Source organism: Oncorhynchus tshawytscha, linkage group LG06, assembly GCF_018296145.1.
Source record: "Oncorhynchus tshawytscha isolate Ot180627B linkage group LG06, Otsh_v2.0, whole genome shotgun sequence".
In the NCBI taxonomy this organism is placed as follows: domain Eukaryota; kingdom Metazoa; phylum Chordata; class Actinopteri; order Salmoniformes; family Salmonidae; genus Oncorhynchus; species Oncorhynchus tshawytscha.
Genome location: NC_056434.1, coordinates 3,803,051 through 3,817,503, shown reverse-complemented (window position 1 = coordinate 3,817,503; position 14,453 = coordinate 3,803,051). Strand labels below are relative to the sequence as shown.

At 44.0% G+C, this 14,453-nt stretch overlaps 1 protein-coding gene across 1 annotated transcript in view; it reads right to left on the bottom strand.

Moving 5' to 3' along the window:
• Positions 1-10,391: 10,391 nt before the first annotated feature.
• im:7152348 (uncharacterized protein LOC559250 homolog) overlaps positions 10,392-14,453 on the bottom strand; it is a 4,420-nt gene continuing 358 nt past the window's right edge. The window contains exons 2-4 of the mRNA XM_042322855.1: positions 13,115-14,119; positions 11,884-11,994; positions 10,392-11,192 (exon numbers count right to left, since the gene is read on the bottom strand). Of these exons, the coding sequence (XP_042178789.1) occupies positions 11,147-11,192; positions 11,884-11,994; positions 13,115-13,482 (525 nt within the window). The 5' untranslated portion in view covers positions 13,483-14,119 and the 3' untranslated portion in view covers positions 10,392-11,146. The remainder of the gene's footprint in view (positions 11,193-11,883; positions 11,995-13,114; positions 14,120-14,453) is intronic.

The following is a 14,453-nucleotide window of genomic DNA, read 5'->3' as shown; positions in this document are numbered from 1 at the left end:
CTCAGACCGAAAGAATAATAAAATAGCATAGGTGTGTGTGTGTGTGTGTGTGTGTGTGTGTGTGTGTGTGTGTGTGTGTGTGTGTGTGTGTGTGTGTGTGTGTGTGTGTGTGTGTGTGTGTGTGTGTGTGTGTGTGTGTGTAGATGTATTTAACTATACTTCTGGGGACTAGACTAGATTTCCCCACAAGAATAATACACAAACAACTGGGGACATTTTGTTGGTCCCCACAAGGTCAAATTCTATTTCCTGGGGGTTTAGGGTTAAGGTTAGAATTAGTGTTAGGGATTAGGGTTAGGATTAGGATTAGGCTTAGAATTAGTGTTAGGGGTTAGAGTTTAGGATTAGGCTTGGGGTTAGGGTTAGGGTTAGGAGCTAGGGTTAGGTTTAGAGCTAGGAGCTATTGTTGGTTCTAGGGTTAGGGTTAGGAGCTAGGGTTAAGGTTAGGTTTTCAGGTTAGGGTTAAGGGTTAAGGAAAATAATATTTTGAATGGGACTGAATTTTTTCTCCTCAAGGTTCGTTGTTCGAGATAGTTTCAACCTCTTATCAACTGAGCCTGCATGGAAACGTGCTCTTAAAGATCTGATCTCACGGACGACCTTTGATCTGACCCCCCTTTCCTCACTGATTGGCCTTTGAACCCTGAATGACCCGTCCCAGTATACTCACATCCTACTTTCTGAAAGAAACCTTTGGTACATGGTGCAGTGCATGCCCACGCTTTGGGTCCACTTTTCCCACCCCCTCCTCAATTACTACATTGGGTTAGGGGTTAGGGGTTAGGGTTAGGGTTAGGGTTAGGGTTAGGGATTAGGGTTAGGGGTTAGGGTTAGGTTAGGGTTAGGGGTTAGGGTTAGGTTAGGGTTAGGGTTAGGGCTAACCCACTTTTCCCACCCTCCACAATTACTACATTGGGTTAGGGGTTAGGGGTTAGGGTTAGGTTAGGGTTAGGGTTAGGGTTAGGTTAGGGTTAGGTTAGGGTTAGGGTTAGGGCTAACCCACTTTTCCCACCCCTCCTCAATTACTACATAGGTTAGGGGTTAGGGTTAGGGTTAGGGCTAACCCACTTTTCCCACCCCTCCTCAATTACTACATTGGGTTAGGGTTTGGATTAGGTTAGGGTTAGGGCTAACCCACTTTTCCCACCCCTCCTCAATTACTACATTGTCTTTGAAGAGGTCACTGTCAGCAAACAGAGATTACTGATGTCTCATAGACAGATGGTGGCAGTTTGGTGTTACAGAACAGATGGGCTGACTTCCAACGCAATTATGATAAACAAAACAAAAAATCCATTAATTATAAACATAACAGATTCCAGTGTGTCGTCCCCCCCTGAATTAGACAGTGAGTTAAAGCCCCCTGACCAGAGTGACATCATAGTTGGAGGCTCAATAGGTTCCAAGAGGATAACAAGAACACTTGTTTAGTAGCAGCCTAAAAACCAGCCAATCAGCATCAGAACATGATGTCCTTGCCTTAGCCCAGGCTAGATTATGTTCGTGAATAATACAAGACAGCTCAGAAGAAAACCATGGATTATCCCTCCCTTTAACTCTGAACCTGTGGAATGGGGCATGTTTGTTTACTATTTGGAGAAAACCATGCATTATCCCTACCTTTAACTCTGAACCTGTGGAATGGGGCATGTTTGTTTACTATTTGGAGAAAACCATGCATTATCCCTACCTTTAACTCTGAACCTGTGGAATGGGGCATGTTTGTTTACTATTTGGAGAAAACCATGCATTATCCCTACCTTTAACTCTGAACCTGTGGAATGGGGCATGTTTGTTTACTATTTGGAGAAAACCATGCATTATCCCTCCCTTTAACTCTGAACCTGTGGAATGGGGTATGTTTGTTTACTATTTGGAGAAAACCATGCATTATCCCTACCTTTAACTCTGAACCTGTGGAATGGGGCATGTTTGTTTACTATTTGGAGAAAACCATGCATTATCCCTCCCTTTAACTCTGAACCTGTGGAATGGGGCATGTTTGTTTACTATTTGGAGAAAACCATGCATTATCCCTCCCTTTAACTCTGAACCTGTGGAATGGGGCATGTTTGTTTACTATTTGGAGAAAACCATGCATTATCCCTACCTTTAACTCTGAACCTGTGGAATGGGGCATGTTTGTTTACTATTTGGAGAAAACCATGCATTATCCCTCCCTTTAACTCTGAACCTGTGGAATGGGGCATGTTTGTTTGCTATTTGGAGAAAACCATGCATTATCCCTACCTTTAACTCTGAACCTGTGGAATGGGACATGTTTGTTTACTATTTGGAGAAAACCATGCATTATCCCTCCCTTTAACTCTGAACCTGTGGAATGGGGTATGTTTGTTTACTATTTGGAGAAAACCATGCATTATCCCTACCTTTAACTCTGAACCTGTGGAATGGGGCATGTTTGTTTACTATTTGGAGAAAACCATGCATTATCCCTCCCTTTAACTCTGAACCTGTGGAATGGGGCATGTTTGTTTACTATTTGGAGAAAACCATGCATTATCCCTACCTTTAACTCTGAACCTGTGGAATGGGGCATGTTTGTTTACTATTTGGAGAAAACCATGCATTATCCCTCCCTTTAACTCTGAACCTGTGGAATGGGGCATGTTTGTTTACTATTTGGAGAAAACCTGTGATAACATGCGTCTTGGTGAGAGGTGTAGGAGTCAGGCGCAGGAGAGAGCAGGGATGTCTGAGAAGCGTGTTTAATAATATAGTCCAGCAATACAAAAATGGCACAGACCAAAACCCCAAAACTACGCTCTCGAATACTCAGAAACTCGTGCAAACGCACGGAGGAACAAACACAGTTCCGACACTTTACATACACGTGCGTAATAGCGAAAAAACAACAAACATCAAATACAATCGAGCGCAATGCACACAAGTCTAATCCTGCACGAATTACGGCAGGTAACAGGTGCCCTATATACCCACAGAAATCAAAGCAATGAAAACCAGGTGTGAAAAGGAACACAGACAAAACAACCAGAAAAAGAAAAAGGGATCGGTAGCGGCTAGTAGACCGGCTAGTAGACCGGCTAGTAGACCGGCTAGTAGACCGGCTAGTAGACCGGCTAGTAGACCGGCTAGTAGACCGGCTAGTAGACCGGCTAGTAGACCGGCTAGTAGACCGGCTAGTAGACCGGCTAGTAGACCGGCTAGTAGACCGGCTAGTAGACCGGCTAAAGTAGACCGGCTAGTAGACCGGCTAGTAGACCGGCTAGTAGACCGGCTAGTAGACCGGCTAGTAGACCGGCTAGTAGACCGGCTAGTAGACCGGCTAGTAGACCGGCTAGTAGACCGAAGACCGGCTAGCAGACCGGCTAGCAGACCGGCTAGCAGACCGGCTAGCAGACCGGCTAGCAGACCGGCTAGCAGACCGGCTAGTAGACCGGCTAGTAGACCGGCTAGTAGACCGGCTAGTAGACCGGCTAGTAGACCGGCTAGTAGACCGGCTAGTAGACCGGCTAGTAGACCGGCTAGTAGACCGGCTAGTAGACCGGCTAGTAGACCGGCTAGTAGACCGGCTAGTAGACCGGCTAGTAGACCGGCTAGTAGACCGGCTAGTAGACCGGCGACGCCGAGCGCCGCCCGAACAGGGAGAGGAGTTACCTTCGGTAGAAGTCGTGACAAAACCATGCATTATCCCTACCTTTAACTCTGAACCTGTGGGATAGGGTATGTTTATTTACTATTTGGAGAAAACCATGCATTATCCCTACCTTTAACTCTGAACCTGTGGAATGGGGCATGTTTGTTTACTATTTGGAGAAAACCATGCATTATCCCTACCTTTAACTCTGAACCTGTGGAATGGGGCATGTTTGTTTACTATTTGGAGAAAACCATGCATTATCCCTACCTTTAACTCTGAACCTGTGGAATGGGGCATGTTTGTTTACTATTTGGAGAAAACCATGCATTATCCCTACCTTTAACTCTGAACCTGTGGAATGGGGCATGTTTGTATACTATTTGAGGGGGGGGGAAATCCTCATGAAAGAATTTCCAGGCAGTTTCCACATCAGGAATAAGCTCAATCTGCTCCTGTCAAAATTAAACAAATCATGAAAGCCTGCTCATTACAACTTTTAACATTTCTCTTATGAATAAAGCGTGGGTTTGTCTTAGGAACCTTAGTATTTATAACAGCAACAACAGCACAATGGTCACTTAAATAATTTTTTTTATTTTTTAAACACAGGTCCCTACAGTGTATGTCGGTGGTACTCAGCGACCCGCGAGCCCTTAATTTGCGGCTCGCTGTGATACAAAAAACAATGATACAATTTCAATTCAATGTTTTAAAATAGCTTCAAAATAAAATCGCCACACTGTTCATACCTGACAGACAGTTTGTTAATTTCCCAACACTCAGGTCTGTCACCACATCCAACCCTGACGTACTGCAACATTTCAGCTAGGATGCATTTGTGCGTGGGATGGAAGAGTTTAAGTTGGAGTTTGAGTCAAGATTCAAGGATATCATGGAGTTTTCAACTTAATTGAAAACCCCTTTTCATGTGCCAGTGTTATCTCTGACCCCCAGTCATCACAGCCCTCTGTCCTGACCGTGCTGGAATAGAGAGTGAGATAGTGTCATCTCTGACCCCCAGTCATCACAGCCCTTCGTCCTGACCGTGCTGGAATAGAGAGTGAGATAGTGTCATCTCTGACCCCCAGTCATCACAGCCCTCCGTCCTGACCGTGCTGGAATAGAGAGTGAGATAGTGTCATCTCTGACCCCCAGTCATCACAGCCCTCCGTCCTGACCGTGCTGGAATAGAGAGTGAGATAGTGTCATCTCTGACCCCCAGTCATCACAGCCCTCCGTCCTGACCGTGCTGGAATAGAGAGTGAGATAATGTCATCTCTGACCCCCAGTCATCACAGCCCTCCGTCCTGACCTTGCTGGAATAGAGAGTGAGATAATGTCATCTCTGACCCCCAGTCATCACAGCCCTCTGTCCTGACCATGCTGGAATAGAGAGTGAGATAGTGTCATCTCTGACCCCCAGTCATCACAGCCCTCTGTCCTGACCATGCTGGAATAGAGAGTGAGATAGTGTCATCTCTGACCCCCAGTCATCACAGCCCTCTGTCCTGACCTTGCTGGAATAGAGAGTGAGATAATGTCATCTCTGACCCCCAGTCATCACAGCCCTCTGTCCTGACCATGCTGGAATAGAGAGTGAGATAGTGTCATCTCTGACCCCCAGTCATCACAGCCCTCCGTCCTGACCATGCTGGAATAGAGAGTGAGATAGTGTCATCTCTGACCCCCAGTCATCACAGCCCTCCGTCCTGACCATGCTGGAATAGAGAGTGAGATAGTGTCATCTCTGACCCCCAGTCATCACAGCCCTCCGTCCTGACCATGCTGGAATAGAGAGTGAGATAGTGTCATCTCTGACCCCCAGTCATCACAGCCCTCCGTCCTGACCATGCTGGAATAGAGAGTGAGATAGTGTCATCTCTGACCCCCAGTCATCACAGCCCTCTGTCCTGACCGTGCTGGAATAGAGAGTGAGATAGTGGAGCTGCGAGCACATGACACATTGCAAGGTGAACTAAGATCAGGTGTTACCCGTTTCTGGAGCAGTGTGCACAAAAAAGTGACATCATCACGTGAAGAAACATTTTCAAAACATTTTTGATGTTTTTTATTTAACCAGTTGAGTCAATTAACAACAAATTCTTATTTAAAGTGATTGTCTAGCCCGACCAAACCTTCCCCTAAGCCGGATGACGCTGGGCCAACTCCCGATCAAGGCTGGTTGTGATACAGCACGGGATTGAACCAGGGTCTGTAGTGATACCTCTAGCACTGCAATGCCTTAGACCACTGTGCCACTCAGGAGCACAACAATGAACATAGTGAAACAAAAACATAGAAACAGACTAACCAATGCACACCTGGATTGCCTCACAAGGATAGCAAAAACAGACTATACATTTACAATGAATTATAATGGGAATTGATGGGAAATTATGTAAATATATCACTAGCCACTTTAAACAATGCTACCTTATATAATGTTACTTACCCTACATTGTTCATCTCATATGCATACGTTGATACTGTACTCTATATCATCGACTGCATCCTTATGTAATACATGTATCACTAGCCACTTTAACTATGCCACTTGGTTTACATACTTATCTCATATGTATATACTGTACTCGATACCATCTACTGTATCTTGCCTATGCTGCTCTGTACCATCACTCATTCATATATCCTTATGTACATATTCTTTATCCCCTTACACTGTGTATAAGACAGTAGTTTTTTTTTTTTGGAATTGTTAGTTAGATTACTTGCTCGTTATTACTGCATTGTCGGAACTAGAAGCACAAGCATTTCGCTACACTCGCATTAACATCTGCTAACCATGTGTATGTGACAAATAAAATTTGATTTGATTTGATTTGATTTGATTTGATATTTCACTCATCATGAGGTAACCCTTAATATGGGTCGTATACATGCGATGTTGCCTGATTTGATGTGTGTTCGTATATATTTGTGATGTGCTGTACATCAAATCAATTGCATGTGCTCCGTTGCTATGACGTTGCTCTCAAATTGATAATTGATCATATTGGAATGAAAAGTACTACAAATGAAGGCTCTGTGAGGCCCACTGAATGATTGTCTCAACCCAAAGTGGCCCCCACTTACAAAAACAAAAGAAGCTAGTAACACTGGTCACTATGCACGAGGCATATACAGTATAGCCAAAGAGAAAGAGCCCATCTAGCTAGTAACACTGGTCACTATGCACGAGGTATATACAGTATAGCCAAAGAGAAAGAGCCCATCTAGCTAGTAACACTGGTCACTATGCACAAGGCATATACAGTATAGCCAAAGAGAAAGAGCCCATCTAGCTAGTAACACTGGTCACTATGCACGAGGCATATACAGTATAGCCAAAGAGAAAGAGCCCATCTAGCTAGTAACACTGGTCACTATGCACGAGGCATATACAGTATAGCCAAAGAGAAAGAGCCCATCTAGCTAGTAACACTGGTCACTATGCACGAGGCATATACAGTATAGCCAAAGAGAAAGAGCCCATCTAGCTAGTAACACTGGTCACTATGCACGAGGCATATACAGTATAGCCAAAGAGGAAAAGCCCATCTAACTGGTAACACCTGCTATAACACCTGCAGATCTGTGTTACGCGACCAATAAACTTTGATTTGATCTACATAACAGAGATGATGATCCTATATTCTGGACTCGTAAAACGTTGAAATCGTCACAGATGCTCAATGAACAAAAAGAAGAAGGCATGAAATTCACTTCCATCGCCGAGTGTGTTTTTCTGTCATGCTGTTGTTCTGTCATACAGCCCTCAGAGTAAGACAGTATTGTAGCGTTGACAAATCTCCCCCGTGTTTTCCCAGTCCTTTATTAAGTGGTATACCGGTATGTGTCATGGGTCGGTGACGTGTCATGGGTCGGTGACGTGTCATGGGTCGGTGACGTGTCATGGGTCGGTGACGTGTCATGGGTCGGTGATGTGGAAAAGGGAAACTAGGTGAGGGAAGTAGTCACTATTCTAGTACCTCTTTCACAACTGTAGGAGCATAGAAATAGAATGAATAGAACAGGCTTGGAAGCTGTAACCCTGGTAATATGACCGGTAACCTCATGGGTTACATGATTGCCCCCATGGAGAAGTAACCACTAGTACCTGTTTCAGAACAATAGGGCTGTGTCTCATTACATCCAACTTTTACCCTACTTAGGGCCCGATTCCGATTTAGATATGGATACCTTTCCTATGCACGCCTTTTCTACACACACCTTCCTACACACACCTTTCTACACATACCTTCCTACACACACCTTTCTACACACACCTTTCTACACACACCTTTCTACACACACCTTTCTACACACACCTTTCTACACACACCTTCCTACACACACCTTCCTACACACACCTTTCTACACATACCTTCCTACACACACCTTTCTACACATACCTTCCTAGACACACCTTTCCTAGACATGCCTTCCTAGACACACCTTTCCTACACATGCCTTCCTAGACACACCTTCCTACACACACCTATCTACAAACACCTTTCTACACACACCTTTCTACACACACCTTCCTACACACACCTTCCTACACACACCTTCCTACACACACCTTTCTACACATACCTTCCTACACACACCTTTCTACACATACCTTCCTAGACACACCTTTCCTAGACATGCCTTCCTAGACACACCTTTCCTACACATGCCTTCCTAGACACACCTTCCTACACACACCTATCTACAAACACCTTTCTACACACACCTTTCTACACACACCTTTCTACACACACCTTCCTACACACACCTTCCTAGACACACCTTTCCTAGACATGCCTTCCTAGACACACCTTTCCTAGACATGCCTTCCTAGACACACCTTTCCTAGACATGCCTTCCTAGACACGCCTTTCCTAGACACGCCTTTCCTACAAACACCTTCCTACAAACACCTTCCTACACACGCCTTTCCTTGACACGCCTTTCCTAGACACGCCTTTCCTAGACACGCCTTTCCTAGACACGCCTTTCCTTGACACGCCTTTCCTAGACACGCCTTTCCTAGACACGCCTTTCCTAGACACGCCTTTCCTACACACGCCTTTCCTTGACACGCCTTTCCTAGACACGCCTTTCCTAGACACGCCTTTCCTAGACACGCCTTTCCTAGACAAGCCTTGTGTGTCTACAGATACACCGTATTAATGAAGGTGGGTTGGAGGAGTGTCTTCATATCATTAATATGGTGTATCTATGGACACGCCTCCATCACACCTCCATTAATACGGTGTATCTATAGACACGCCTCCAACACACCTCCATTAATATGGTGTATCTATAGACACGCCTCCAACACACCTCCATTAATACGGTGTATCTGTAGACACGCCTCCAACACACCTCCATTAATACGGTGTATCTATAGACACGCCTCCAACACACCTCCATTAATATGGTGTATCTATAGACACGCCTCCAACACACCTCCATTAATATGGTGTATCTGTAGACACGCCTCCAACACACCTCCATTAATATGGTGTATCTGTAGACACGCCTCCAACACACCTCCATTAATATGGTGTATCTGTAGACACGCCTCCATCACACCTCCATTAATACGGTGTATCTGTAGACACGCCTCCAACACACCTCCATTAATACGGTGTATCTATAGACACGCCTCCAACACACCTCCATTAATATGGTGTATCTATAGACACGCCTCCAACACACCTCCATTAATATGGTGTATCTGTAGACACGCCTCCACCACACCTCCATTAATATGGTGTATCTGTAGACACGCCTCCACCACACCTCCATTAATATGGTGTAACTGAATAGTGGGTAAATAGCATGCTATTGTCATGCTTAAGTTCAAGGTCAGCATACGTGTAGAGAGAAAAGAGAATAAAAAGGGAATTACGCTCCATATACTCGCCCTTAACCGTCGGGAATCAGCCCCTTAGTGCGCTACTGAAGACCATGGCCCATAGGGCTACAGTCAAAAGTAGTGCACTATATTGGGGTTATAGGGGGCCACTTTGAACACAGACTAGGAGTTGCCTAATTAAGCAATAAGGCCAGAGGAGGTGTGGCAAATGGCCGATATACCGCGGCTAAGGGATGTTTTAAGCTCGAAGCAACGTGGAGTGCCTTGACACTGCCTTTAGCCGTGGTACATTGGCCATTTACCAAAAACCCAAAGGTGCCTTATTGCTATTATAAACTGGTTACCAGTGTAATTAGAGCAGTAAAAAAAAAACAATGTTTTGTCATACCAGTCGAATACGGTCTGATATACCACGGCTGTCAGCCAATCAGCATTCAGAGCTTGAACCACCCAGTTTATAATTGCGAATGCTCTCCCTCTATTGTACTCACAGCTGAGTTGCCGCTGTTCAACTGCACCATATTTACATTGTGAACGAACCTACCCACCATCTGTTCAGAGAGTTTCTGATGGAGGGGGGTGGATATATAAATGAGTTCATTGTGGTAAGGTTATATGTCCTTCACTGAGTGACTGTAACATTCAAAACAAAACACACAATTTGTGCAAGTACTGGAGAGCAAATGTTGTGTCTTATTATGAGGGGATTCTAAAGAAAGGCTCTGGGATGGCCCGGGGATGCATGTTGTGTAGGAAACTATGCAGATGACTGTGCTCAGACCATCTGAGTAAAACCACACAGAGAAAATGAACCCCTTATCAACTGAAAGACCACTGACGGACCACTGTGTAAAGGTCAAATTACTTCTGAACCCCATGAACACAGAACAACACACAAACTTTCATATTTTCAAATGGATTTTTTTATTATGAAAGATAATATATTTTTTTAAAATTGACGTGAATGCAATAGCTGATAATAAATTAAACGCTCTGTTTGCAGACACTGGGGAAGGAGGAGGGTGGAGGGGGGGTCATCCTCGGGAGGCCATCTGTTAAGAGGAGGGGGGGGGCAGCAGGAGGGAGTGGTTGGAGGGGGTACCCTGGCTTCCACTGGGACGTCTGTCCTAGAGACAGCTGAACCAAATCCCACTGCACCAGCTGTGGGGAATTAAGGCTAAAATAACCAATGGGGAAGAAGACAGGACCACTGGGGGCGGTTTCACTGCTTCTCAACAATGAAGGCTATCTTGTCAGAGTCAATACACACATGGTACGCACAACGTACGTCCCAAACGCCACCCTATTCCCTATATAGTGCACTACTTTAGACCAGGGCCCTATTCCCTATATAGCGCACTACTTTAGACCAGAGCCCTATTCCCTATATAGTGCACTACTTTTAACCAGAGCCCTATTCCCTATATAGTGCATTACTTTTAACCAGAGCCTGTATGGACTAGGGTGCCATATTGGATACAGACCCAACTGTCTCTGAGCTGTTCTTTAACAGTGTTGCCCGTTGACTGTGGGTGTCAACTGGTAATCTACACGTCATTGTTCAAAAGATGCAGATTATTATATCAGAGAGGAACTGTAAACACTCCATTGTTTATACAGTACACGTACATCCCTGCGTCTAGCGCGTGAGAGACCTAAAAAGTGTCAGCAGTTGGAAGCCTGCGCCAGGATTTCATCTCCCTGTTGGGGAAACATAAAAATACATAACATTAGTGGGCATATAGCCATGATCACAAGTGAAGCTCAAATTAATATATTCAAAATGTCATATGTTTCACTTTTGCTTTAAATCATCATAAATGTAATAACACAAGGTTAATCTGGCGCTGGAACAGAAGATAAGCATAGAAACCACTCAACCTAAATTATAGGAGAAATTCCTTCTTAATCACGTTTAGGATATCTCAACATGTTTTGATCACCGAGGGGAGTTAGTAGGATTTATGTGTGGATGTTGAAATGTTTTGTACTACAGTATGCAACATCAGCAGGCCTTCCTTGTACAGATGTAGGATTTTAATTTGAGCCAGTTTGCTACAGCAGGAAAATAATCCTGCAGCAATAGGAAACGTGAATAATAATTCATGGATATTTTTTTGTGGGAGTTTGATACATTTTTTTTGTTAGAGCAAATCAAGTCTGACATTCTAACGTGGAAATGACAAACTTTAGAAGCCTTTTTAAAACTTGAACAGACGAAAAGTTTGCATTTCCTGCAGTCAATTATCAGCAAGAAAAGGGCGATCAAATTAAGATCCTACATCTGTAGACCAAAGCTCCTGGTCAAAAGTAGTGCACTACATAAGGAATAGGGTGCCATTTGGACCTAACGATGAAGCAGATGATCCAACACAAGGTGAGGATTACTTACACGTTGCCACAACCAGGCACAAGACTCTCTTGATGCTGTGGTTTTGTCAGACTGAATTTCCTGAGGAAGGCCGGAAATTTCAGCATTTTTCTAGAGCGCTTCGACGTAGGGCTGAGACGTAGGGGCTGAGAGAGAGAGAGAGAGAGAGAGAGAGAGAGAGAGAGAGAGAGAGAGAGAGAGAGAGAGAGAGAGCGAGAGCGAGAGAGAGAGAGAGAGAGCGAGAGAGAGAGAGAGAGAGAGAGAGAGAGAGAGAGAGAGAGAGAGAGAGAGAGAGAGCGAGAGAGAGAGAGAGAGAGAGAGAGAGAGAGTGTAGTCACGTTAGTTATTTGCCGTTAGGACATTGTTTGTGGTTAAAGGGGTATTATTGTTATGCAGTATTATTGTGTCAAATCACGATACTGTTTGCAGCCTGTACAGTAAACTGTAGTATTCTACATTAAACTGTAGCATTCTATAGTAAGTACTGTAGTATTCTATAGTAAGTACTGTAGTATTCTATAGTAAACTATAGTATTCTATAGTAAGTACTGTAGTATTCTATAGTAAGTACTGTGGTATTCTATAGTAAGTACTGTAGTATTCTATAGTAAGTACTGTAGTATTCTATAGTAAGTACTGTAGTATTCTATAGTAAGTACTGTAGTATTCTATATTAAGTACTGTAGTATTCTATAGCAAACTGTCATTCTATAGTAAGTACTGTATTATTCTATAGTAAACTATAGTATTCTATAGTAAGTACTGTTGTATTATATAGTAAACTGTAGTATTCTACATTAAACTGTAGCATTCTATAGTAAGTACTGTAGTATTCTATATTAAGTACTGTAGTACTCTATAGTATGTACTGTAGTATTCTATAGTAAGTACTGTAGTACTCTATAGTAAGTACTGTAGTATTCTATAGTAAGTACTGTACTATTCTATAGTAAGTACTGTAGTATTCTATAGTAAACTATAGTATTCTATAGTAAGTACTGTAGTATTCTATAGTAAGTACTGTAGTATTCTATAGTAAGTACTGTAGTATTCTATAGTAAGTACTGTAGTATTCTATAGTAAGTACTGTAGTATTCTATAGTAAGTACTGTAGTATTCTATAGTAAGTACTGTAGTATTCTATAGTAAGTACTGTAGTATTCTATAGTAAGTACTGTACTATTCTATAGTACTGTAGTATTCTTATTAAATTGTTGTATTTGTTCATGTGGGTCAAGTGAAGAAGGCTCACCATTCTGCCTGTGAGGAGGCCTGTGTCTGTCTGTTAGCCTCCACTCTCTCCTCCTCCTCTTCTTCCTTCCCCTCCTCCTCCTCCTCTTCTTCCTTCACCTCCTCCTCCTCTTCTTTGCTCTCAGGTATGTATTCCCAGAGGCGTGAGTTGACCCACAGCGCCTCCTGAAGGCTGAGGCCGCGCCCTACACAGGTGGTCTGGCGGCACAGCGGGCAGCACACGGTGACCATGTCACTCTTGGGCTGGGACATGGTCTCTAAGCAGGTGGCACAGAAGGTGTGTCTACAGTGGAGCACGCGGGGGATCCGATCCTGACGGGAGTAGGGCTGATAACACACCCCACACTCCCTGTCCTCACACAGAACCATGGCCGGGCCGGACAGCGATAGCTGGACCTGGACTGGAAGAGCCTGGGTGGAGCAGCAAGACTGGAGTACTGGGGTTGGCGGGCCTACCTGGCTAGAGGAATGGAGGCCACGAAGGCTTATCTGGAGGTGGTTAGGCGGTAGGCCTGGCAAGGATACCTGGACCTGAGAAAGCCTGGTCTGGAGGGGCCTGGGTATAGGCTGCAGAGACTGGAGCACTGGGTAGCAGGGCTGGACCAAGAGATACTAGACACCTAACTAGATACTGGACACCTAACTAGATACTGGACACCTAACTAGATACTGGACACCTAACTAGATACTGGACACCTAACTAGATACTGGACACCTAACTAGATACTGGACACCTAACTAGATACTGGACACCTAACTAGATACTGGACACCTAACTAGATAAGGGACACCTAACTAGATACTGGACACCTAACTAGGCCGGCACTAAACCAGGTGAGGAGAAGACACAGATTACCTGGCTGGATGGGTCTGTCTGTCTGTCTGTGTGAGAGGAAGAGGAGTCTCTGGGGAGATGGAGGTACTGCTGGGCCGGCAGAAGTCGGGCTAATGATTATTGTGTCCAAGTTTGTTTATTTTGTGAGACAGTTCTTCTCTGGTCCTCTCTCTGTGGTTAAAAACAAATCCAAATCAAATCAAAAATCAAATCAAATGTTATTTATAAAGCCCTTCGTACATCAGCTGATATCTCAAAGTGTTGTTCAGAAACCCAGCCTAAAACCCCAAACAGCAAGGCAATGCAGGTGTAGAAGATGTATCAGCCATTATATCCCTTTTCATTCAGAGATATACAAAATGAGTGACATAAATTAAAAGGCTGTATGTCCATAAACAGTTACAAAAAGTTTTAGGTTAACTGGTGTAAGAGGTTGTCACTCTCACATAAAACGTTAGTTAAATATTAAAGTTCTCGCTAATAAGTTTTCAAGGTTTAATCTTTA